The 25502-nt window shown below is 37.5% G+C and overlaps 1 protein-coding gene across 6 annotated transcripts; it reads left to right on the forward strand.

The window, feature by feature from the left end:
* The first annotated feature begins 1258 nt into the window (after positions 1-1258).
* Positions 1259-23510, forward strand: LOC117435786 (beta-Ala-His dipeptidase-like). 6 transcript variants are annotated; one of them, XM_059012742.1, is made up of 13 exons: positions 1259-1420; positions 7542-7719; positions 9919-10029; positions 10563-10706; positions 12125-12287; positions 15225-15313; positions 15403-15600; positions 16520-16604; positions 17277-17437; positions 21003-21167; positions 21482-21623; positions 22282-22429; positions 22848-23510. In XM_059012742.1, exons 2-13 carry the CDS (start codon positions 7654-7656, stop codon positions 22918-22920), a joined length of 1545 nt encoding a protein of 514 aa, XP_058868725.1. In that variant the 5' UTR covers positions 1259-1420; positions 7542-7653; the 3' UTR covers positions 22921-23510. The 6 variants fall into 6 exon arrangements, with proteins under 6 accessions (XP_058868725.1, XP_033915102.2, XP_033915103.2 ...); XM_034059211.3 differs by having other exon boundaries at positions 7562-7719; XM_034059212.3 differs by having other exon boundaries at positions 7562-7704.
* The last annotated feature ends 1992 nt before the right edge of the window (positions 23511-25502 follow it).

Genomic DNA, 25502 nt, shown 5'->3' on the forward strand with positions numbered 1-25502 from the left:
TGTTGATGTTTTGTTTAGTTGCAGACTCGTATCAACCCGGGAGCTGAAGCTATGGAGCCAGCGCTAACCCCAGGAGATATAGATATTGCTTTGAAATAATGAGTATTGGAAAATGCTTACGATAGTGTTTCATATTAATCAACCCTAAAATAGGCAAAAAGCAAAGGTTGTCTTAAAACCCGCTTTGACTGGATTTTGTATGAACAGTGAAGAAGGTCAGACACAGTTCAGTCACTATAACACTATTACATTTTAATGTTAATTCTAGCCTGTATTTAGATATAAATAACTGGACCTTCCCTTAAATTCTTGAAAGATTTATCAAGAGTAAAATTAATATTACAATTTCTAGGAGTAACTGTTATACTGAAGTAACTTAATTAGAAATACATCTTATAATGCCATTTAAAGATAAACTGTTCAAAGAACATAGTAAAGGTTTATTATAACAGAAGCATGGCACTGACAACATTGCAACCATATTGTTGACACGTTTGCGATAATGTTCATTTCATTTAATCGATTTAAGAATTAGTTCAGTTTCTCCAACTAAACAAAAAGTATTTAGACATTACTCTATAAATTAAACCAAAGAATATACATGTTTAGCTTATATAAAGGTTTTACTGCAGTAAGAAACAAAGGTATTTATTTACAGGGAAACTGTAAAAAGTGCAGGTAACTTTTAGAAACAGAGAGAGGTCAGGCATAGTCCGAGAATGGAACAGTTAAATAAGGCTGTTATATTTAACATGTTTATTATAGCTTAAATTTAAATGAAACTAACTGAACTGACCACTGTATGCTTATTCAAAGGCAAAACTTTGTTAACATGCATTTGTATATGAAGTTAAACTGGCCCATTGATAACACACTGAAATGGTAATGTAATATGCGGCTAAGAGGGACATGTATTTTGGACTCAGCTTAATATAATCAAATAGAGCTGGTGTTACATATTAAAAACATCTCTCATATATACACATATACTTGTATTGTATTTGGTAGCAAGGATTCTGTGAACTTTGGTCCACCTGACTTTTCAGAAAAAGGAGGAGAGAGCGATGAAATCATGTTTCATTATTTTTTGGCATGAAGTTATATCCAATCAGTTTTGAAAAAGGAGTTGAACAGATTGTTCTAGAATGTATAATTAACTTAAAGATAAGAAATGGCAAGGCCGAGTGATGATTAGATTTAGTTGGGACCTGATGTATTCAATGGAAGGAAAATCCTATAAAAACCAAGTAAAAACCCCAGTCAAGTATCGCTCAACTTGCTAACTACAAGCTGATGTGATCCATGCTCTGAGGATCTCTGAAAAACTGATTGCTGTTTAGTCGTATTCACAAGACTCTGCTTTTTGAAGACAGTTCTTATTTTTCAATATATCCTACACTACACTTCCATATACTGGAAGGTAAGCATATATTTGAATTTAATATCTATTTTATATTGATGCATTGCTATAAGGTATAGAAATTATGTTTTAGTCTTAAGAGAGTGATATATATATATATATATTGAATGTTCTAGAATTTAGCAGTGGGCGTTTTTAGCTTTATGCATGTATAGCCTAAGGACTAAGCATATAATTAACCATATCTGTATTACTATATTGAAGTATTAATGCTGTTAAACCTGTAAAGGCACCGGCTTGCCTGTAATGCTTATTACTTGGGATTTACAGTGGTCTGTGCAACCAACCAATCCAATTTTTAACATAAGCATTTAATAAACCGAAAAGAGCACTACTACTGCTCTGATTTGTTAAAACTTCAAATTAAATGAGTGTGACAGGCTGACCAAGGTAAGGAGATTCAGAGTCAGGATGTGCAGGGAAAATAAAAGACTTTTAATTAAACTAAATACACAAAACAAAAGGCACAATGGCCAACCAAAAAGACAACCACAAAAACAGGCTTTAAATAAACTATACCAAAAAGAACCACTCACTTTCTCACACAGGTCTTCTCAATCTCACAAACACTCACCCACTAATATACCCAACCACTCCCTTTTATACAGATGCCTGGGCTAATTGGGCTATTCACACCTCATTAGCCCAGGCACATTCCACACATTCCTCACACAAACTCACTGAACCACACCCCAAACTCACTCATATCCACTCTAAACAATACAAAAAACACAAAACCACCACACAATAGGCTGCACCCCATTACAATGAGTCTGTGTGATTTTCTTTATTATTAAAAAGTCATCTGGATACGTTGCAAGCCCAGTGCACGAACAATCCACTACAGGAGTTTTAAACATCTTAATGTCCTCCTGAACGTCTCCCCTGAGTTTAACAGTGTGCTCAGAGCATATACATAAATAAAAAGAGTTCCTGTTATTATTATTTATTTCTTAGCAGACGCCCTTATCCAGGGCGACTTACAATTGTTACAAAATATCACATTATACATTATTTCACATTATACAGATAGCACATTATTTTACATAAAATTACCCATTTATACAGTTGGGTTTTTACTGGAGCAATCTAGGTAAAGTACCTTGCTCAAGGGTACAACAGCAGTGTCCCCCACTGGGGATTGAACCCACAACCCTCCGGTCAAGAGTCAAGAGCCCTAACCACTACTCCACACTGCTGCCCAAAAGACTAATGCTGTTAATGGGACTAACGCTCACCATTTGTGTGGCAAACTTATTTTTAGCATTTTTTTTTCTTTCTTTATTAAATGTGACACTAGGGCTACCATTGTACTTTTAGTAATCATTTTATTGACTAACTATTTCTTACTGATAACTGAGTTAGTTCAATAAATGTAATGGTTGTTAGGAAAGGGTGAAAGTGCTATGCAATAGTAGTCTTATTTCCATGTTTGTGTGTGTCTGGGTTTCTCTCTATCTTTCCCTTCCCCCTCTTTTCTTTCTCTCTCTTTTTCCCTCCCCCTCTCTCTTACCTTATCAGCTCATCTGAGGAATGTGCAGCAGAGTTTGGGGGTTGTAGAATGTATCTATTGTGGGCTGGGATGGGGTTTGTGGGTCTATGTATTGTTACAATGTTAAACTCACTCACAGTTCAAAAAACAGGAGAGGCTGACACGTGCCAACTGTCTAGAGCTAATAGCTAAGTATTTTACTTGATCTGTTACTCTCTGTAGGAGGCTGTGTGGTCCAGTGGTTAAAGAAAGGGGCTTGTAACTAGGTGGTCCCCGGTTCAAATCCCACCTCAACCACTGACTCATTGTGTAACCCTGAGCAAGTCACTTAACCTCCTTGTGCTCCGTCTGTCGGGTGAGACGTAGTTGTAAGTGACTCTGCAGCTGATGCATAGTTTACACACCCTAGTCTCTGTAAGTCACCTTGGGTAAAGGCGTCGGCTAAATAAACAAATAATACTCTGTATCAGGGTTAATATGCTCTAGAAATAGTGAATTTCTCTGTATAATTTTACATCTATGTTGATAATAAAACCTAATTACTGTGATTTGAAATTGTTAGTTGTGTCTGGTCATGTCTCATGTCTCAATAGATATTAAGAAAATAATTAGTTTTCTTACAACCTGCACCAACAAGCAGTCTTTTTCTGCATTACGTCGCCTAAAAAGATTCCTTCAGTCAGTAACTCAAGAAAGACTAAATAGCATTGCTGTCCTCCATATTCATAGAGTCAGAATCAGTGGACTTTGAAGCAGTTACAAATGACTTCATTAGCAGAAGTGCCATGAGAAGGAACACTTTTACCATGACACAAGCATGAATGTAAGAGATTTGTTTTTTGTACTGTAAAATGGGGGGGGGGTTGCACCGATGTTGGAAATGTGACAAGCGGATACACGAATACAATAAAATGAAAAGAAATGCTGTATCATTTCCTTCAATGCCACACTCAGCACAGTTTTAAATTCAAAGATAATGTTTTTTTTTTTGGTTTCAGCCAGTCATTAATATTAATTATTCTAAAATGGTTTGGATAAATTAAATGCTGTGGTTGACTTAACAAAATCACCTGACCATGCAGTAAGAATGGTCTTTCTGCACGACTAGGGGCTAATCAGCTATTAAGATCAAAGCACGCCTTCAACAGCTTAAAAAAACAACTCACTGCCATACTAGCAGCTAAGGCCTTCAGGCTAAATAGATTTTCAGCATTTTTATATTTCATTGATAGTCAAGCATTAACATAAATTAAATATAATTGTAAAAAATTTAAATGAGAATCAATTTCCATGGATTTGTTTTCTTTAAAATATCAAAATCTCAATGTCCTCGGCCAAGGCAATAGTTCCTATAAAGCCTCGGGCTTAAGTACCAAATTCCGCTGGACTGCACCCAGGCATCCGTAAGATATATATTATGTAATTTACACCTTAAAAGCTTACTTATTAAGGCGTATTGATATTAATAGATGAGTTAAGTGAGTTGATCTGTGTCTTACTACACGGTCATGTGATCTTTTTCAGCCAATCACAGCGCTTAATTTATCTAAGCCATTTTCTAAACAGATTTATACAGGTAAAATTCTAGCTCCTACATGGTTCATGCATTTTCTAGGCCCTGTAATCAGAAAGAAAACACTTGTGTAGTACAATATATGTTTGTAGTGCACAAATAAGAGCCTGTGTTGACTATAAAATGAAAAATGATTTGAACCATTTGTAAACTCAGGAAATCGCAATGTCTGAATTAATTCTTCGCCTTGTGTATAGTGAGGGTGTTATGGAGAGGTTGTCTGAGGTCACGCACTTTAGTTCAGGGCCTGTGTCCGTGCATAATAGTTCAAAGCAGGTTCAGAGTGCTGCTTGTGTAAATGGGTGGCTGAAATGATAAGAATCTTTTAATCTAATTGACACCAAGTCAGACAATATAGACTTAAGACTACTACACACCAGATGCAATGTGATTTTTCATCAGATGACAAGATACTTTCACAGCAACATGACCATACTGTAAGAGGTTTGATTTCTTCTTAAAAATAATTAATCTTCTTCAGGTAAAGTTAATCAAAAATAGTTTATTCAGGAATCAAAATGCAAGCAAGGACAAAGTAAATGATACATCAGTGATCTCACATACAAGTCTCAGTTGATGGTGTACTGAGCTGGCATCAGTGTAGATGTTATTTACTTCTGAGCCAAGCTAAGCCAGCATGGCACAGAGATGTTAGTTCCTGAGCCGCCATCAGTGTAGAGTTTAGTTTCTGGGCTGAGCTGACCAAAGAAATGACTTTGTACATCGCAGATATTCAGCTAGCTTACGTAATTTCCTTGACCAAATTTGGTCTTATTTCCCTAGTACAATACAAACACATTCAAAGTTACATTTGTGCTTCTTCTTCACTTTACCAATGTCGGCAGAAACCATAACAAGATAACAAGAAGTTACATTACTTGTATTGTAACGCTTGAAATGTTTTTGCTTACGATTGTAAGTCGCCCTGGATAAGGGCGTCTGCTAAGAAATAAATAATAATAATAATAATTTAAGAACAATGCTATGAGTTTTGCTGAATTCTCACAGGCAGCAAAGCACTATACCCATGCATTAACAAGGTCGAACAACAAGACTGCTGATTGCAAATGGCTGATGTGCAGCAGCTATGTATGACTTAATTTTAGGACTTCTTTAACCTTTTGTTGATTCAGATATTACATTAAACACAGGAAAATCACACAATGTTTACAGACAGTTTCAATTATTTCTCACTTCTTTCACCATTTAAATGGGAAGCATAAGTACACTGCCCCACACAAGGTGTGTGTTTATTAGAAAAAACCTACGTGTTCCAATAGTGTGTTTCAATTGGTTTGATTATGGTTTGTACTGGCTCAAAACAGCCAGTGGCGTGCCATCAGGACCTTCAAGGTTTTCTCTGCTGACCAGACAGTGCCAAGTAAACCTTCGGTCAAATGACATTACGTTGCCTCGCTCACTTGCGTACAGTGTGCTTGCTTATACTATGAAACATACTACTCTAAGTATTATTTGTTCATTTGTCTGACGCCTTTATCCAAGATGACTTACAAGGTTTACTAGAGGTTTTTTAAGAGTCTAGGAGTTTCCTGAAGGGGATGTGATCAGCCAATAAGAGATCTGCATTTCCCCTGCATAAGTCTAAAACAACAACCAGACGCTAAAAAAAAAACAGTTGAGTGTATTCTCCGTTTCAATTGAAGGTCTTCAGTGAGTTTAACCATTCGGCGAGTCGAAGAATGTCCTTTTTTTTAGACAGGCAACCAATCAGGAGTGAGCAGAGGCGGGCCATAAATCTCCCAGGGTATTCTCTGCCTCACTTGAAGGCCCTGCTTTAGCAACCAATGCGAAAGTCAAAGCTCTGATAGCTGACCAATCATTAGTTAGCAACCCCAAAACATGAATATTCCTTGGTTAGCACTGCAGTTAGGAGGGTAGCTGGATTTCACACGATATTGCTTATAAATATACATTGAAAAATACAAATACCTTTACAACATCTAATTATTTCAAATTCTTTACACTAAAATAAAAAAAAATGTGAGAAAACGGAGACACCATAGTCGATTTGGTTATAAATCCTTTTTCAAGGAGAACTTTCTCTGAAAAATTGGAGATTGTTAAAAAAAAAGGGAGTTATGAAAAGGCAGTCAGTCCTTACAAGGCCAGGGCAATACATAGGCAAAAATCATCCTTACAATACATACCTGAAGCGACACAGACGCGATGAGACAGGTTTGAAAACTGACAGATCTATAAAACTATTAAAAATTACTATTGACAAAACTATGATATTCATCAACATGATATGGAAATTATGAGGGTCTTCTCTGACTGTATTTTAACATATATGGCAATAAATCATACATACCAGACTTATAGAGTTCCTTCAAAATGGACTCCCATATATTATCTTTTATCTCTGTATCTTTATAATTGCAATGATCTTTATCATAAAGTTCTAGGTATTCTCCAGTGTCGCCCTGGTGTCTTTCCCGCATTGCCTGTGGTGTGAAAGATACTTATCAAAAGTATAGCTTCTATTCATTTTGTCGCATCACTGCCCATTTCCGCTTGTTGTATCGCGTCTGGAGTGTAGCGGCCTTTAGTCTACATTGACAGACAACATTCAGAGGGCATGTAAAAGAAAAGATTTTCTTTCATCAAGCAGAAAAAAAGTAAAATACATGAATACTGTGTTTACATATATTCCAGCGGATTGATTTTAAACAGTGATTAAACATAGTTTGAGCGATAACATTCGAGGTATTGATCAACCTCATATTGATCAACCAGGTTAAAGGGAATCTCTGATCCATTTTCTAATTAAGCAATAGATCACTGATTGAAGAGCTTTACCATCTGTTAGCTGATTGTCTTTGGAGTAAGTGTAAATGGGTGGCTCAAATGATAAGGACCTCTTAATCTAGTCGACCCTAAACCAGTCCAGGTCTGTTGTAAGTATAAACACCCTATTGGAGGGGCGATACCTCAAACACTGCTCAGGGCCATTTACCTTCTGGCAGTCCAGCTTCAGATAGCACTTTGATGTGCATGTAAAATCTTTTAAAATACTGATGAATAATGATTTACAGTTTTTGGGTTTTTTTTGCAGGCACATTCTATTGAGTTCACTGTGCATCTTTGTTGGCCTTTGTTGGCCTGTTTCTTCATCTGGGCAGGTCAGAAAAAAGTAGAACTTGAACTATGCCTCACATCATGCAAAAGCCTACAAGAAACAGCTGGTCAAAGACCATGGTGAGCTCATGTTTGGTAAATTCAATTTAATCAAACTAAGTTCAATTACATGGATTATAAACATTCTTTGTGTTTACATGCTTTCAAGTTTTCTGAAAAGTGTTGTTTTAGAAAATTAAATCAGAATATTAGACTTCTGAAAACAGTGTACTTTTATGAATTTACATGACTTAGAATAGTTAAACCAATAACAACATTACAATATTTTTTCTGAAAACTACATGTATTACTTTTGAAAGTGGAATTTACTGTTGAAGACAAACATATCTGTAAAATAGAGTAATTCTTGTGTGAACCGCACAGATTACAAGATTCACTGTCTAAGATCGCAATCACTGTACTGTAAACTGTACATTGCAGTAACAATACATTCTGAATATAGTTTTTGCTTACCCAAGCAAATGATTTAAGAAGTTGTCAGACTTCAGCTTACAGTGAAACAGCAATGTTAACCATGAAGACTACACTTTGTACCTTGTTAATAACTAAACAGTGCCTCTAAAGCTACACCTTTTTAAAATGAAAGTTGCAAACTTCCTGTTGAGAGAGAAATGCTGAATCAATTTACAACTGCTTTCTAACCATCTTCACGGTAGGAAAAAAAAAATCTGTATTTAAAAAAATAATCATGTGTTTTTTATAGGCCTTGCTTCATTTTCCATAGCAATATTATAGTAATTGCAATAAACAAAACTACAGAAATCAAAGGGTCAAAAGCGTAAAGTTTTAAGTTAAGTTGTCAAAATGTACCCAGCACCTGTGAAAGTCAACTGGCTGTACAAGGTTATCCAAACATTTCTGGGAATTAAGTAAGAACAATTTATAGACTACGTAGTTGTATGTTTACTTAAGCAATATATTCTGCATTATAGTTGATCAATAAAAACATACTCTAAAATTATGTTTCAAGTATTAAAAGTTTTCTGTGGTTTGATAAATAATGTGGCTTTTGTTTTACAGCCCAGAACAGATATGAAACTAGCATTAAGAAATTGTAAACCATTGTCCCATATGGTTTGTTAAGCATTTTAGCTTAATGCAGTGCCCAATACAGTCGTAAACTCTATTTAATCTAAGGAAGGCTCTATTTCAATGATCAAAAGAGCAGCCGGTTTCCCCCAAGGCTGATTTATTGGCCAACTTAATGGGGCTGAAAGCTTTTAAAGTGTAAATTACTACATTTTAAAGGTAAGATACACCTTTTTTTAAATAAAAAGAAATACACTTACTTAAATTGCTTTCATTTTTTTTAAAATTTCTGTAAATTTAACAGGGGGTTTTCTCTTTGAAAAAACTGTAAATAAATAAATAAATAAATAAATAAATAAATAAATAAAAATAAATTTGGAAACCAGCCTCAGCAATGTTACTAATAAAGTAAAATTGGATCCTCAGAAAACATATTTATAGAGGTGGTATTAAAATCCACCACTCTTTACACACACCCCAGAATGTTCAAAGACAAAGTTATGTTATATTGGAAAAATAATTTGGAAAAAAATTACTATTTGGAAAAATAAAATGCTTACAATTGTTTTTGCTTACTTGAGCTTTTAAGTCATATTCATAATATCCTGCTTCAGCTGAATTTAAAAAATGTGATTTTAAAAAATAATCTTTTTTACAGATCCGCAATACACTATGACATAATCTTGAAACCTGAGCACTCTACCCTAAAACAGATCAAGTTCTGCAAGGGGCAACCCACAGCTCAAGAGTTTTTGATTGGTTCGATTTTTTTTGTTTTTGTTTGAAGAGGCAAACAAAACCTCTTCTAAAAATCTCATAGTTTTGATTGGTGGTGACAAAACATCTACTGTAATGGGTTAGATTGCTGATTTTAAGTTCAGAAAACTTTTAGGATAGACTTTGCATTTTGTATTGCCCCAAACTGAATGTGTTACAGGGCCTCCCTGATTCTGCATGTTCAGGGAATGTTTACTTCTTAGCTCAGGAATTCTGTGTCAGATAATAAAACACTGAAATACATCACAATAAAGAGAACAGCATAAGTTGAATTGGTATGTATAAAACATTATTTGAGGAAATGCGGAACACACAAAAATCAGGCATCATTATACTGAAATATTATGTCAGCTGTTTGTAAGCCTGAGGATTCAAAATCACATGCAAAAAAAAAACAAAAAAAAAAAACATGAAATGAAACACAGTGCCATTATATTCGGGCTTTGATGCATCTTTTGCTCTTCGCAGGCAAAGCTTCTTATTTCTATAGTGGTGATGCAAATTTCCACAGAGGTGTCCGGCTCAGGCTTGGATCCAATTTTTAAGTATATTGACGAGCAGCAAAATGAATTTGTACAGGTAAGAAAAGCTCAACGACCAGTTTAGCAAGTGCTGGACATATTGTGGCAACAGGCTGTGTTATAGAGCAGGTTGAACTATCAGGGTTGGCTAAGCAAATGGATGAAATATTGGAATATAAAGTTGCAACAGGAAAATTGTGTGCCCTGCAGTGCGGGTCTAACCAATGAGAGGAACTGACCAGGGTACAGAGAGTAAGAGAATTCATATTTTAGAAAAGGTGCTATGAGGGGCCAAATTGTAAAAGCTGGTGTTCCCCGTGCTGGTAAATTTGCCTTTTGTCATATATACAGTACGTAGAGAAGTATTCTAAGAAAACCTGCGTGTGTTCATAACCGCAAATCACAATTCATTATTTTACTATTTTTTTTATAAGACAGATCAAAGAAAGGGGAATTGGGTGTATCATTTCTGTGGTAACACAAATTATCAGGATTTTAGGCCTTGTTTACTTTAACTGGACCCATACGTTGTTTTGCACCATTTGCGAATGGTTCTGTGTACCCAGTAACTCATTTCTTAATGTATTGCAGAGGCTGAAGGAATGGGTGGCTATACCAAGCGATTCCAGTGAACCCCAAACATGGGACGAAGTGGTTAGAATGCTAAATGTGACAGCAGACAAGATCAAAATGTTGGGAGGAAATATTGAGTTTGCAGATGTGGGAAGTCAAAGGGTATCTATTTTACTTACATGATTTATTAATGCAGGTAGACACAGTACCACTGTGAGCAGGTAACCACTTACTGCAATTCACGATTGTAAATACAGGATTATCTATGCAGCAGACTCTGGATAATGCAGATCATCTCAATTGACCTTTAACAGCAGCAGCAGTGTGGAGTAGTGGTTAGGGCTCTGGGCTCTGGGCTCTGGGCTCTGGACTGGAGGGTCGTGGGTTCAATCCTTGGTGGGGGGACACTGCTGCTGTACCCTTGAGCAAGGTACTTTACCTAGATTGCTCCAGTAAAAACCCAACTGTATAAATGGGTAATTGTATGTAAAAATAATGTGATATCTTGTAACAATTGTAAGTCGCTCTAGATAAGGGCGTCTGCTAAGAAATAAATAATAATAATAATAATAACATATATGGTGGCACCATAGCCATTAGTTTCTACACTGTTGAGCAGCAGCTATATTTCCAACATGAAAATTTCTATTTAAGTGCAAGTCATGACTTGAAAGTATATATATATATATATATATATATATATATATATATATATATATATATATATATATATATATATATTTAATGGTAGCATCATAAAAGAAAAGAAAAACAATTATAGTATTGTCTGTTTTTACCCCAAAGGGGTTTTAAGTATGGTACCAGTATATTAAGATTTCAAGTCACTACTCTGAACAGCTTGGTCCAGCGTATAATGTGTGTAATGTGAAGGTGTGATCGCAAGTAATTCGATAAGCAACACTCTAACAATGGTGATACTTGGCCATTTACCTCATGTAATCGGGGTGTAACAGGGGTTTGTGGGTATCCGTTGACAAACAAGAGAGAGATTGGAAGTGCAGTTGGAAATGCCGCTCAGTCACACAGGTATTATTTTGTTTATTAATTATAGTTCAGTGGTAGGTGGCTGCCACTTGGGTACAATCACAGTGTAATCAAAATAATAAATACAAAAAAGCACAGTGGAAAAACAGCTAAACATTCTGCAGGAACCTTCACCCTGACACACACTCGATTGAACTGGGTGGGATTTAATTGCCCTAAACTAATCCCTATTCTAAACACCAAGGATCCCAGTTAGCGCTATGGTAGTCCTTGGTTGCACTCAGGACCCCGGTTAAACACGTATTTGCTTCACTCACCCTGGCTGTACACACAGTCGTGAGGCTTCACGCTGGTAGACAAAGAACAAAGGAACTGGCTTACCAGCTCCTTTTTAAAGGCATGTGGCCAGGGTTAATTGATAATCAATTACCAGCCCTGCCATATCTAGCACAAACTAAAATTTTAAACAAACTTTATTTATAAAGAAATAAAAAACACACTATTTACATGTGCAAGACCTCAGCCATGCCACACCTCTCCCTGAATAATTTATTGTATTTTTTTTTTTTGGACAGATGTCTAATGGGCAATTAGTTCACCTGCCACCTGTAATATTAGCTGAACTCAAGAAGGACCCAAAGAAACCCACCCTCTGTATTTACGGGCATGTTGACGTGCAGCCTGCTAAGAAGGAGGACGGCTGGACCACTGACCCATACACGCTGACAGAAATCAATGGTCAGCTCTCTCATCTTACACAATGTGTCTTCCTTTTGAAATAGAAATTATACTATTTTCTTGTAGAAACTTATTATTTACCTTTGGCTGTTACAGGTATTGAAATTATTACATTTTGTTGAAACTTAAAGAAAAAAATCATAGAACTGTAAAGTACTTGCCTTAACCAACACCTGCTCTTAAAAGCAAATGGTTTTTCAGGTTTCACTGTATAAATTGGTAATACAAAGTAAACCAAATTCCAAAAAAGTAGCTTGACAAAATTACAGTAAAATGGGAATAGTCACAGTTGGGTCTGGTCAGTACCTACATCTAATTTTATGATTGAGACATCATTAAAAAAAAAAAAACTGTACAGACATAATTTAGATCTTTTATTTAACATAATGTACAGTAATCAAAGAAACTACAAAATGGTATTGAAGTCATAATTGTAGTACAGTATTTCATGTTAGATTTTGACATGTGACATTTTTCAATTTTTGTCAGTTTTTAATTAAGCATATGGAAAACTACAAAGCGGTAGGTATGTAATTCAATATGTTAACGTAACATTATTCAGGAGGTTTCATTCAACTTCATGAAGAAAAATTATTTAATTCTATAGGGTGATGCAAAACTTTTGGCCATAGCTGTAGATATGTGGGTATATATTTTGTTCACTTACAAAACATCCAGCTGTCACAAACAGATGATTGACTAATATTTTTAGATATCAGCAGAAGGAAAATATAAACTTCTAGCTTATTAAGTGTCAAATGCCCCCACCACTGCACTCCTACAGTAAGAGATGATTGGTAATTAGGAGGCTCTCTTCAGTGCTGATGTAAGAATAGGCGTTATGCAAAAAATTGCGGCTGCAAAATCCTAGCGGACAGGCAATTAATTTGCACCACGGCCTATATAAGCTTAATGTTGCACGTTTGAATAAATAAACAAAAGCACTTTGCTCCAATAGACAGTCTTTATTCCTGCACAATCTGAAAAAGCAAAATATTCATTTTTACAAAGGACGATCACTCGGGAGGTATTTGCTTTGCTTATACAGAGTAGGTCAAAAATAGTGTAACAACCTCGAGAGGTGGCGGGAATCTCTGTGATAGACAGGTGGCGAGGATGCTGATTGGGCAGATCAGAGAAGCGACAGGGGGCGGGTCAGCATATAAGAGCTGCAGGAATGATGCGAGGGAGGGAGAGAGAGTGAGACAGGCTCTGACTACAGTTGAGGGAAGTGAGAGGAAAAAAGGGAGAGGACGGAAAACCAGTCGGGACAAGGGAGTGACTGACAGAAGAAGAATGCAAGCCGGACGGGGAGTCCTAGTGACAAGCCAGAGGAGCTGCAGCTGCGGAGCAGTGTGTATGTGTGTGTGTGTGCGTGTCTTGACCCCTCCCCCCCATACTTCCACCTACCCTGTGCTCTTTCACCCCTCTATCCTTATTCTAACTAAACACGGGCTGTTACCCATGTTTTTGCTACAAACGTTACAATATATCACCGTCTCAAGTGAAGTTTCCCCTTATCACTAATCTGTACTACAAGAGCCCTCAACGCCATCTACTGGCAGGAGATAATAATGACAGCCCAATGGACTATAATGAGATTAACACCATACCGAATATAGAGACCTTTTTAAATTGCCTGACAAAAATATATTGAATTAACAAAAATAAATTCTTGGGGGGTGTCCATCTCTACTATAACACATTAAGAGCAATGAAAATTACTCAAATATTGAGCTGCAATCATGATAATTGGGGTCGCAATGAGCGCCGCCTGTGCATCTTACAGCCCAGAGGTGAGGTGAGTTAGGAATACAGAGAGCAGTAGGCGCTGTAAGAGATTTGTGGAGCACGAAAATCAAACCAAACAAAAAAATATGTCAGAGGAAGGGCAGCAGGCACATGGAAAATAAATGTTTTCTGAGGAGGAGCTGAGTCCTTACGGTTGAGGTCACTCAACATGAAATCTAGTTATTTGGAAAAGCCTCAGCCAGCATCAGTTATGCTACCAAAGAGGCCATATGGTCCTCTATAGTGGAGAAAGTCAATGCTGTCGGTGTTACCAGGAAGACAGTCAGCCAGATGATGAAACGGTGATAGGACAAAAGCAAAAACACGCAACACAGCACAGGCATGCAGCAGGAACAAGACGAGGCCAGCCATCCACATCACATCTGACAACGCTGGAGAGTACAAGCCGTCCCAAACAAAGTGACCCTGGGTTTGAATATGCGGTCTTCTCCGTCTTGCCCTTCTCCTACGAAAGTTTTCCTGCCTGTCCTCAACAAGAGCCAAGCGTCGCATTATCAGGCAGTACCACAGCAGCCATACTGAAGTTGTGTGGTTTTATAGAGCTCTTAATTACTCACTTCTACAATGGCTTGCACCTTGTCAGAGGAGGTGCAAAGTTTTTGGAGGGTCAGCAATTGCCCAAGTGCAAGCAAAATCCTTACATCTCATTAGAATGTTTGCGCACGCTTAGTATTCTGGAACCCTGCCCAATTCCATGCTCTTTTCTTAATTTGAATACATTTCAACATCATTAATCATTTAAATAGATTAATGATGGCAAAGTGCTAATTTGATAGCGGAAAAACTATTCTTTACACACATTTTTTGTGATCGTTAAAGTCCTAATTTATGCAAGCTGAACAAGTTTTTTGGGCGCAATATGGGTTTTGCAGCTGCAAATCACTTTGCACGTGTCCTTACATCGGCCCCTTAGAGTGCTGTTTCTTAAAGAGATCAATTCATTACAATGAATACAATGAAGTACATGTCTACTGTAAATACCCTTGTACACTGAATTTTCTTTTTCCCTCCCTCTTCTACCTGGTTAAATAAAGAATTTCATCTGTGCCATTTTTGTGGCTTTTTCCTTTTTTAATATTATAAACATTTTCTTGAAGTGTTTAACTGAATGACTTTCTCTTCCAGGTAACCTGTATGGACGTGGAGCTTCAGACAACAAGGGCCCAGTTTTAGCCTGGCTCCATGCTGTGGAAGCTTATCAAGCACTAAAACAGGTAAATTATTACAAAAAAAACCCTGTTAATATATTTCTATGTGTCATGTAGTAATACAAGAATAAAACAAAACCTTGCTTTTGCGTTAGGAAATTCCAGTGAACATCAAGTTTATTATTGAAGGCATGGAAGAGGCTGGATCCAATGGCCTGGATACACTCACCGAGCAACGGAACATGACCTTTTTCTCTGACGTGGACTATATAGTAATCTCAGACAATATCTGGATGAGCAAGAAACCTGCTCTCACATATGCAACCAGGGGAAACTGCTTCTTCTTTGTAGAGGTATTCACAGCTGTAACTTGCTGAAAGGATATAGAACACAGAGTACTTTGTGTAGTGTAGAACAAACTTTTAACTTACTTTTGCAGTCTGTGCTGTACATATCACTGCTGCAATATATTTTTCAATATATAATTCACTTATCTTTGCAGGAAATGATTGTCAAATCATTGATGATGTAGCAACTAAAAACTGTAATTAAAGTGATTGTAGCTAACAAAATAATTCAATAATTGTACCTGCTGTGCATTTGTTAAAAAGTTATCAAATGTACAATTATATATTTTTTAAACTTCTTTTTATTTTATTTCAATAATTTCCATAACATTACGATGACAATCAGTAAGCAATACAGTTGTATAACGTGTGGAAAATCTGTTAATTGCACTTTCACAGAAACTTTTTTTATTTTTTTAAATATTATTAATTAATGTATGAATATGTGTAATATACATAAACAATAAGAACTGACACAGAGGGCATTACCAGGCATTATGGACCATTTGGATAATGGGACCCGAGACAAAATAGGGTGCTATTAAAACCAATTGGTCCATAATGCTTGGTAGTGCCAGATGTGGAGGGTCTTATTGCGTTTATACTTCAGTGTTACAGCACAATTAATTATAATTTTGTATTTATTTTAAATGTATTCATTTCATTTTATGATTTTTTTATGTATCCTTTCACATAAGCACTCTAAAATAAACGTTCTGCAAAATACAGTCCTCCATTATAACAACGTTGCCTATGAGCTTAGTGTACAAAGCAGTAGATATTTTTAGAGAAGTCAGCTGAGACATAATTTATGTATTACTTTCCTAAACTATGTGTCGATAGTCATAATTGTCCTGATAAGGCATGTTTATCCAGACACGTGAAATGTATGAACTCTGTGTGTAACTGGGCTTTTCTGATGCAGGTCGAAGGTCAAAAGCAAGATATGCACTCTGGAGTGTTTGGTGGTTCCATTCACGAAGCAATGACAGACTTGGTAGCTTTGCTTGGTAATAATCACAGCTTTGTTTGGTGTATTAGGTATACTTTAGTGTCTAAATTAACATTTCATCACTGCACACATTATAGTTAAACGCAGGACCTGTCTGCATTGGGCAGCAGTGTGGAGTAGTGGTTAGGGCTCTGGACTCTTGACCGGAGGGTTGTGGGTTCAATCCCAGGTGGGGGACACTGCTGCTGTATCCTTGAGCAAGGTACTTTACCTAGATTGCTCCAGTAAAAACCCAACTGTATAAATGGGTAATTGTGCGTAAAAAATAAAATAATGTAATTGTATGTGGATAAGGGTCTCTGCTAAGAAATAATTAATAATTGTGGAAAGATCCCGTATACAGTGTCACTTTCAAAGAAGAGTGGGGTGTTACTCTTCTTGTTCCACAGGGGACCACTGTAAATAGGAATCTATTCTAAGCGGGTCCTAACTTTTTAAATAGGACTAAAGGTATTGATGACATTTGCACTATTGCCTTTATTTCCATTTCAGTTGAAGTGTTCAAATAACATAATCAGCTTAGCTGGTCATAGCAGTAAATATTGAGGTACAAGCTACAGGCAGCCTCTAGTGGTGCTAATGGCAAATGTCAGGAAAAAGAAAATGTACAGAACAAACGCAGCAGCTGTAACCTGTATCTCTGGTAATTCGGCACTTCTTGAACTTGCAGACAGCCTTGTGGATTCCCGTGGTCGCATTCTGGTCCCTGGTATCAATGAAGCTGTCGCCCCTCTCACAGAGGAAGAGGAGAAGAGGTATCAGGGGATTGAGTTTGATCTGGAAGCACATAAAAAGGATTCTGGTGTGACAAAATTCTTATATGACACCAAGGTATTTACCGTAATTTCTATAAAGTTATATTTCAATACAATGCTTTCAAATCAGTAGGTAGCTTTAAGACCTTTTTTAATTCTTTTTTTTTTGGCTGATATTTTGGGTTACATTTCGGTTGTTGTTGTTGTGTCAAAACTAAAAAGTCTAAAGAAAAAAATCAACAGTGTGTATCTCTTACAGTTGTATAGTTATGGATGATATTTAATGCTGCAGTGTGCAGTTCTTCTGGATGTTTAATATGGTTGTACCGTGTATACCACTAAATATAATACTCACTGAAGTGTTATCCTTGTATAATCATTATGAAAATGCATCCTTATTATGCTCTCTACCATGTAATTGACTTTGATACTAGTATTTCTACTGCTTATGAAACCAGTTTTTCTCTGTTATAAAGTGATTTTTAAAATACATACTGTCATATTTAGGAATAACACTTGAGTGTTAATGCTCACTCATGTGTGCTTTCAAAATAAGAGCAACTATTAACTTGGCACATTTATGTAAGTACTCAACACTTAAGGGTTTTTTGCTGAATATGACTTAGACTCAAAAGAGAAAATTTAAACAGTATATCTTATATAAAATAACAAATGACAGGGAGTGTTAAATAATGTAATTTCATCCAAGGTTCTAATGTGGACTTATAAAAGATGGAGTTATTCAGCGTTATATTACATTGTCTGACATTTATAATTCTCAGTGTAATATATTGAGCTGAATTGTATTGTTTTCCTAAATGATTCGACAAACCCAAATATGATGATATTCAAAATGCAAAAACGGGACACCTGCCATGAAGGGGGTGGGGGGTGGTATTGTATATTTACGTATTTTATACTGTATATTTAATAACAGTATTTCAAAATTAAATATCAACTTTGAAAGGTTCTTAACAACGCTTTCACCTCAGTATCCAATTCTAAAATCTTTTTAGGTGTGCGTGTGTGTGTTTGTTAATTGTTCACATGTGAAATGTGGGGGTGTTTATTGATTAATTGTCTCGTCACTAATATTTAATGGAGGAAGGTGCACTGTTTGAGTAGCGTGTTGGAGAGTGTTGTAAGCTGTGTTGTTGTTTGTTTTGTTATAAATAAATAAATAAATAAAATACAGCTAAAAACTTACCATTTTGCCTCCGGGTCTGTCACATTTGGTGTCAGAAGCGGGAGAGAGCGAGCCCGACAGATCCGATGGTGAGTTGGTTTAAAAAAAAAATAAAAAAAAATAAAAAACCCAGCGAAAATGGGGAGGCGGCAGCCACAGCAAGAGGGGGAGGAGCCCTGGGACGTCTGGCCCGCGTGCACGTGGTGTGGCCAGGAAGAGCACTGCTAGTGGGGATGTCCAGAATTTCCCCCAGACTGGTGTGCCCCATGTGAGGGGTATGGACACTGCTGGATAGAGTGCCCCTATGCAAGACCCGCCTTGGTAAAGCAACACCAGCCCGAAGTAGCGCCGTGGTGCCTTGCTTGTGCCGACATCAGGCACACAACCCCCAGCTGCCCCTTCCCTTGCGGGGAGGTGGAAGGGGTTGCCTGAACAAGGCAGGACGAGGCACCACGCAGCCGAGGCGGGGAGCAGAACCGCTGTGTCCGAGCTTGAACAAGGGTGGAGGAGCTGCTGTTACATGTGGCCAGTTGGGAGGAGTTGATGCTGCTGTTTGGCATGCAGGGATGGGAGGAACCATCACTGCTGTCCCGTGAGCCAGAGGAGGAGCCATCGCTGCCGTCCCGTGAGCCAGAGGGGGAGGAGCCATCACTGCCGTCCCGTGAGCCAGAGGGGGAGGACCTATCGCTGCGGTCCCGTGAGCCAGAGGGGGAGGAGCCGTTGCTGCCGTCCCGAGAGCCACAAGGGGGAGCCATCGCTGCCATCCCGTGAGCCAGCGGGGGAGGAGCCATCGCTGCCATCCCGCGAGCCAGAGGGGGTGGAGCCATTGCTGCCCGTCCCATGAGCCAGAGGAGGAGCCAGCACTGCCATCCCATGAGCCAGAGGGGGAGGAACCGTTGCTGCTGTCTCGTGAGCCAGAGGGGGAGGAGAAATTGCTGCCATCCTGAGAGCCAGAGGGGGAGCAGCCATCGCTGCTGTCCCGCGAGCCAGAGGGGGAGCAGCCATCGCTGCTGTCCCGCGAGCCAGAGGGGGAGCAGCCATCGCTGCTGTCCCGCGAGCCAGAGGGGGAGCAGCCATCGCTGCTGTCCCGCGAGCCAGAGGGGGAGCAGCCATCGCTGCTGTCCCGCGAGCCAGAGGGGGAGCAGCCATCGCTGCTGTCCCGCGAGCCAGAGGGGGAGGAGCCAACGCTGCCGTCCCACGAACCAGAGGGGGAGGAGCCATCGCTGCCGTCCAATGAGCCAGAGGGGGAGGAGCCGAGCCATTACTGCTGCCTCCAGGGCCAGAGAGGGAGGAGTTGCAGGCACCACCATCCCCACCACCACTGTCGCTGAGCTGTCATTCATTATTTAATTTTTGTTACTTTCACCTCCCATTGGGACGGGGCTAAAATGCTTGATTGCACTGTGTCTACAGGAATCCAGGACAATTACGGTGCTAAAATGTAAGATTGCACTGTGTCTACAGGAATCCAGGACAATTACTTGATCTTTACATTTTGGGACTGTCCCGTCCAATTAGGGGCGGGTGGTCACCCTATTTATAGGATGTAATGTGTCTGCTTTAATGCCAGCTAGTGTTCAGAGCAAAGGAGTGATTGTATCAGCAGTTTTCAAATTTGAATCACTTATGTTCAGCAGTGTGGAGTAGTGGTTAGGGCTCTGGACTCTTGACCGGAGGGTCGTGGGTTCAATCCCAAGTGGGGGACACTGCTGCTGTACCCTTGAGCAAGGTACTTTACCTAGATTGCTCCAGTAAAAACCTAACTATATAAATGGGTAATTGTATGTAAAAATAATGTGATATCTTGTAACAATTGTAAGTTGCCCTGGATAAGGGTATCTGCTAAGAAGAGTAAAACAAAAAAAAATGAAATTGGCAACTACTCTTTATTGCAGGCTTTTCTAGCACAAGATTATTGTACAATATATTCCAGTCTAAAAATTCCACTGAATTTACTTCTTAAGAAACAATATGACTTTTAATATAATTTAGATATTTTATTTAAAATCATGTAATCAAATAAATTACAATATGATATTGCAAAAGTATACTGGAAGCAATAATAGTAGTAGCGTATATGGAAAACTACAAAGTGGTATGTAATTCAATATGTTAACATAACATTATTCAGCAGGTTTAATTCGATTTTATGAAGCAAAATTAGTTAATTCTTTTTGGCCATAGCTGTACTTTTTCAAGAAACATGGTAAATCTCATTATCATTTCATTATCTGAAGTTTGCAAAATTTGATCTTGGATGCCAACTTCATATTTGCAATGTAATGTAACACCTTGGTGAAGATCTATTGGAAAATCTAACCTTGACCTGTAACCCAAGATGGTATATATATTTTGTTCATGTGACCAGACACAACACATATGTGATAGTTAAACTGTACTGTATACAAGCTAAGATATTGAGGGTTGGTGTAACCAGAACTTGTACATGTTTTAGGAAGAAATACTTCAGCACCGTTGGCGCTATCCATCCTTGTCGATCCATGGAATTGAGGGAGCTTTTTCTGATCCTGGAAGCAAAACTGTTATCCCTAGAAAAGTGATTGGAAAATTTTCAATCCGTCAAGTTCCTAACATGGATCCTTCAGAGGTGGAAAAACAGGTTGGTATAAAATGGAGTTGAATAAGTACATACTTGTGTTTACTTACAGTATTCAAAATCCATGTTAAACTGGAATGAATGGGAACATAGCTTATTAGCAGTTGTATTAAAAAAGAGGTAAAGATGTCAAAGATGAACTGCCCTCCGATGATTCTTAATGACCATTGACTTTAAACTGGTAAAACATTGTTTTAAATGGTGAAAAAGTTATTATTTAAAGTTAGGTTCAAATAGGTGGGCTATCAGGTTCTCAATGTTCATTGCTATTGGTAAATATCAATTGACTTTACAAGGTATTAATGTTTTTGTTGCAGGTCACAAAATACCTTCAAAAACTGTTCGCTGAGCGAAACAGTCCCAACCAGCTGAAAGTGACTATGCCTATTGGGGCAAAACCATGGGTAGCCAATGTGAGTGATCCTCAGTTTGTAGCTGGACGCAGAGCAGTAAAGACAGGTTAGTTGCATGTAATATTTCATAGAGCTTATAACTATTGCACTCATTCTTCTCATCGTAAAGGAATATATACTAACTACATTTTCAGATGATTTAATGTTTATTATCCTATTATATGTGTTTTAGATTGACTTAGTTGACGAGGGAGTAGAAATTACAGCTGCACTACCCACACACAAGGCTATTTACAGCTTCAGTGTCTGGTTATATTGCTGTTGACAGCAACCTTATGAATACTCAGAGATCCAAACACAACAGCCCTAACACAATTGAAAGTCTGTCTCTTTATATTTAAGGCAAGTCTGAAAGTGGTCAGTAAGGCAATTTGATATCCACAGGCAATTTGATATCCATATCATCTTGGAAATATGCACAGGGAAACTGTCCTATTAATATTTACACATTCAATTATCATGAAATACTTTACATTTTAGAGGGGAGTGTAGCCTTTCCCCAGGTCACGTCGAGCTGAACATACAGTAGGCCTGGCATTGACACTGCAAGCCTGAGCTGAGATCAAATGAGAGGGTGGACCACTCAATAAATTCCATCCCACCCTTATTTTATTTTGCGCATTTAGACTGTTTGTTGTTATCACGTGTCATTGTCAGAACTATGGAAAAAGCATTTGTTTTCAGTTTTGTGTTCTGTTTTTTAGTATTTGGAGTGGACCCTGACCTGATTTGTGAAGGATCCACCATTCCCATTGCTAGAAACTTTCAGGATGTGACAGGCAAGAGCATCATAATGCTACCAATAGGGGGCGCAGATGATGGCGAGCATTCACAGAATGAGAAAATGAGCAGGTAAGAAAGCCTAGGTGCAAAAGGTCACGTAATTATTTATTTTCTTTTTGTATGTATTGATCATTTTACCTTGCATGTTATATTTATGCCACAGATAGACTGTGGTATAGTTTTAGATGCTGGTTGGCCAAGAAGCAATTGGTCCTAAAGTTATTTTTTCAAAAATAAGAAACAAAATTATAAACATTGAATGAATTTTACCCTACAAAATAATTGTACCATTAAATACCAATAATGAATGGACAGGAACATCTTAATACTAGAAGTATAAGCAGGACACAAAATGTGTGTGGTTGTATTGTACATTTCACGTTATTCTTTAAATTAATTCAGCTATATGCTTTATATGTAAGCCTTCAAAAAACGTTTGTCTTTGGCTAAAACAGTATGTGTGTTTTTTTGTTGTTGTTTTTTTTAGGTCCAACTACATACAAGGAACAAAGCTGTTCGCAGCTTTTTTTTATGAACTTTCTCAACTTCCACAGAAATAATGAACAACTGAGGCTCACTCAGGATGGAATAGAATAGACTAGCATTGATTAACTATCCAATATGGTGTAGAACCTAGATGAATATTATGTTAAGTTGGTAGTCAAAGTTCACAAAGGGCCATGGTTCATAAGGTGGTATGCAGTACACCCAAAGTGAAACAATTTGATTTATGCATGGAAGATATGTGCTCCATAGCATGATGAATGTAGATATCTTGAGTTGGACTACTAGGCTTAACCTTCATGAAAAGTCACAAAACAAAAAACCTTGACACAAATTGACTGGATTTTCCCATTCTACTTATCAAGCTGTTGAAAATGCCTCTTTGTCTTGTGCACATTAGTTCACAAAAGGTGTATTGTATTCCATACTCATGGACCTCTTTTATGGCATATTCTGAAATGGGAATGTCCTGAATCACCCCCTGAACAAACTATACCACCCTTGAATTTGAATCATGATTCTATAAAGTACAGTATATATGGTATTATGTCATTAACATGTGTTGTCCTGCATTTCACATCTCAGTTAACAATATAGACCAAATATGGCCTTGATGTAACAAATGTAATAAAATTATAATTCATTACTTTGTGTATTATTGTGGGTTTTATTTTGATATATACAAGGTGGGTTTCACAGTGAGTTTAAGTAAAAGTAAATCAAATTCAGATTAAAAAAACAAACTTCTTCCAAGATTATATGAGGTGACAAGTATAGACCTTCTAAACAGTGACCAAAGCTAAACATGAAATGTAAAACTACTTTTAAAAGCCATTTGAGAACAGCAGTAACGTGAGTAGGAATGTGATTTTGAGTTTAAACAGATCTAAGTTAACACCAGCAAGCCCATCTGGTTTCATTGGTTGCAGAGTAAACTCAGGGACGGACTTCCAGCAAGGACTGGATTGGGACGGTAATGAGCAACAGAATAAATGTGTAAATACAAATATAACAAAATGGACAGTTACACATGCCTGTTTCATAAAGAGGGAATACATTAAACGCAATAATTCAATCAACACATTAAACACAACAAGCATTTAGTTATAACTAAACTACAAATTGTGAAATTTAAACAATTTTATTTTGCATGTAATCAAATACAGTACATATAATACATACAAATATGTAGAAGTAAACACATATTTATGAAGAAAAATGTCTCATACAAATCTTTCCAATTACAAACACCAATAATTAACTTATTTAGATTTTGACCATGTAGCAGCATATAGAAAAATAAATACAGTATATCTAGGATATATTTAAGGTAAGTTATTTTTTTCATATGGGTCAGTAATTTTGGATTTATTATTACTAATCAGCCTAATATATCAGATTTGTTTGTGTTTTTTTTTTAAAATGTAGATTAGACTTGCAGTTTTAAGTTTCAAGGCAGAGGCCATTCCCATATCTCCAGATCCGGTCTTAAATTATATTGATGAGCATGTAAGCTTGATATTATTATTTGTTTATTTAGCAGACACCTTTATCCAAGGTGACTTACAGAGACTAGGGTGTGTGAACTATGCATCAACTATGCAGGGTCACTCGAAAGACGGAGCACAAGGAGGTTAAGTGACTTGCTTAGGGTCACACAATGAGTCAGTGGCTGAGGTGGGATTTGAACCGGGGACCTCCTGGTTACAAGCCCTTTTCTTTAACCACTGGACCACACAGCCTGTGATTTTCAACATGTGATTTTCCCTTAATGGTATTGGTATAGAATTCATGAAGCATATAATTAGAGTATAAGGTGTAAGTCAAGCCATGATAGAGGACAGAAAGGGTGTTGAGCTCCTCTGAGAGATTTCCATCAATAAGTACTGTACCCATATCTGAATATCTGAAACTGAAGTAGGTTGGCAGGGTACACAGTGTGGCTTCTTAAATGTAATCATTTTAACTTGCTGATTTTCTTGGATAAAATAAATAAGTCAAGACCAAAGTTTTTGGGTTAAATCCAAGCCCTTCAAAATAAAAATACAATTTATAATTATACCCAAAATACATGTGATTTCATATTTGTTTCTAAAGATCCCAAGTGTTCTTGCTGTCTTGGAAAATCTGTGCCCTTATATACACAATGTTAGTGTATGAACCTCACACTTACAAACTAAACGTACTTCATTTGAAAGTGGAAGCAGGGCTCCTGGCTGCTGTGTAAGACATGCAGGTCAGATGCTGAGCATTGTATCAGTTAAGCTTACACTTTTGTTTTCTTGTTATTGTTCCTCAGATTTATGACTATCGTACACATACATTAAATAGCTGGAAATAATGCAAGTTCAGTTACAGACATTTCAGTCTTATGAGCAAAGCAACCTCCATTCCTAATGTATTCATAATCCTTGTTCTAGAGGCTGAAAGAATGGGTAGCTATCCAAAGTGTATCAAGCAACCCATACAAGAGAGAAGTGGTTCGTATGATGAACCTGATAACGGTGAGGCTACAGTAGCTGGGGGCAAGTGTTGAACTGGTGGATGCAGGCATTCAAAAGGTAATAAAATGTTTCAGTTTACTAATTTATTTTATTGACACTGAAATGTTATACTGCTGCTTTTAGAAATACAATTG

This window comes from Acipenser ruthenus, chromosome 3, assembly GCF_902713425.1.
Source record: "Acipenser ruthenus chromosome 3, fAciRut3.2 maternal haplotype, whole genome shotgun sequence".
Classification (NCBI taxonomy): domain Eukaryota; kingdom Metazoa; phylum Chordata; class Actinopteri; order Acipenseriformes; family Acipenseridae; genus Acipenser; species Acipenser ruthenus.

Bases quoted from the DNA above. Each gene is read 5' to 3' on its own strand.
- LOC117435786 (XM_059012742.1), top strand. From the start codon at position 7,654: ATGCCTCACATCATGCAAAAGCCTACAAGAAACAGCTGGTCAAAGACC. The intron at 10,030-10,562 runs GTAAGAAAAGCT...AATGTATTGCAG, and splicing joins AGCAAAATGAATTTGTACAG to AGGCTGAAGGAATGGGTGGC. The intron at 17,438-21,002 runs GTATTTACCGTA...TACATGTTTTAG, and splicing joins AATTCTTATATGACACCAAG to GAAGAAATACTTCAGCACCG.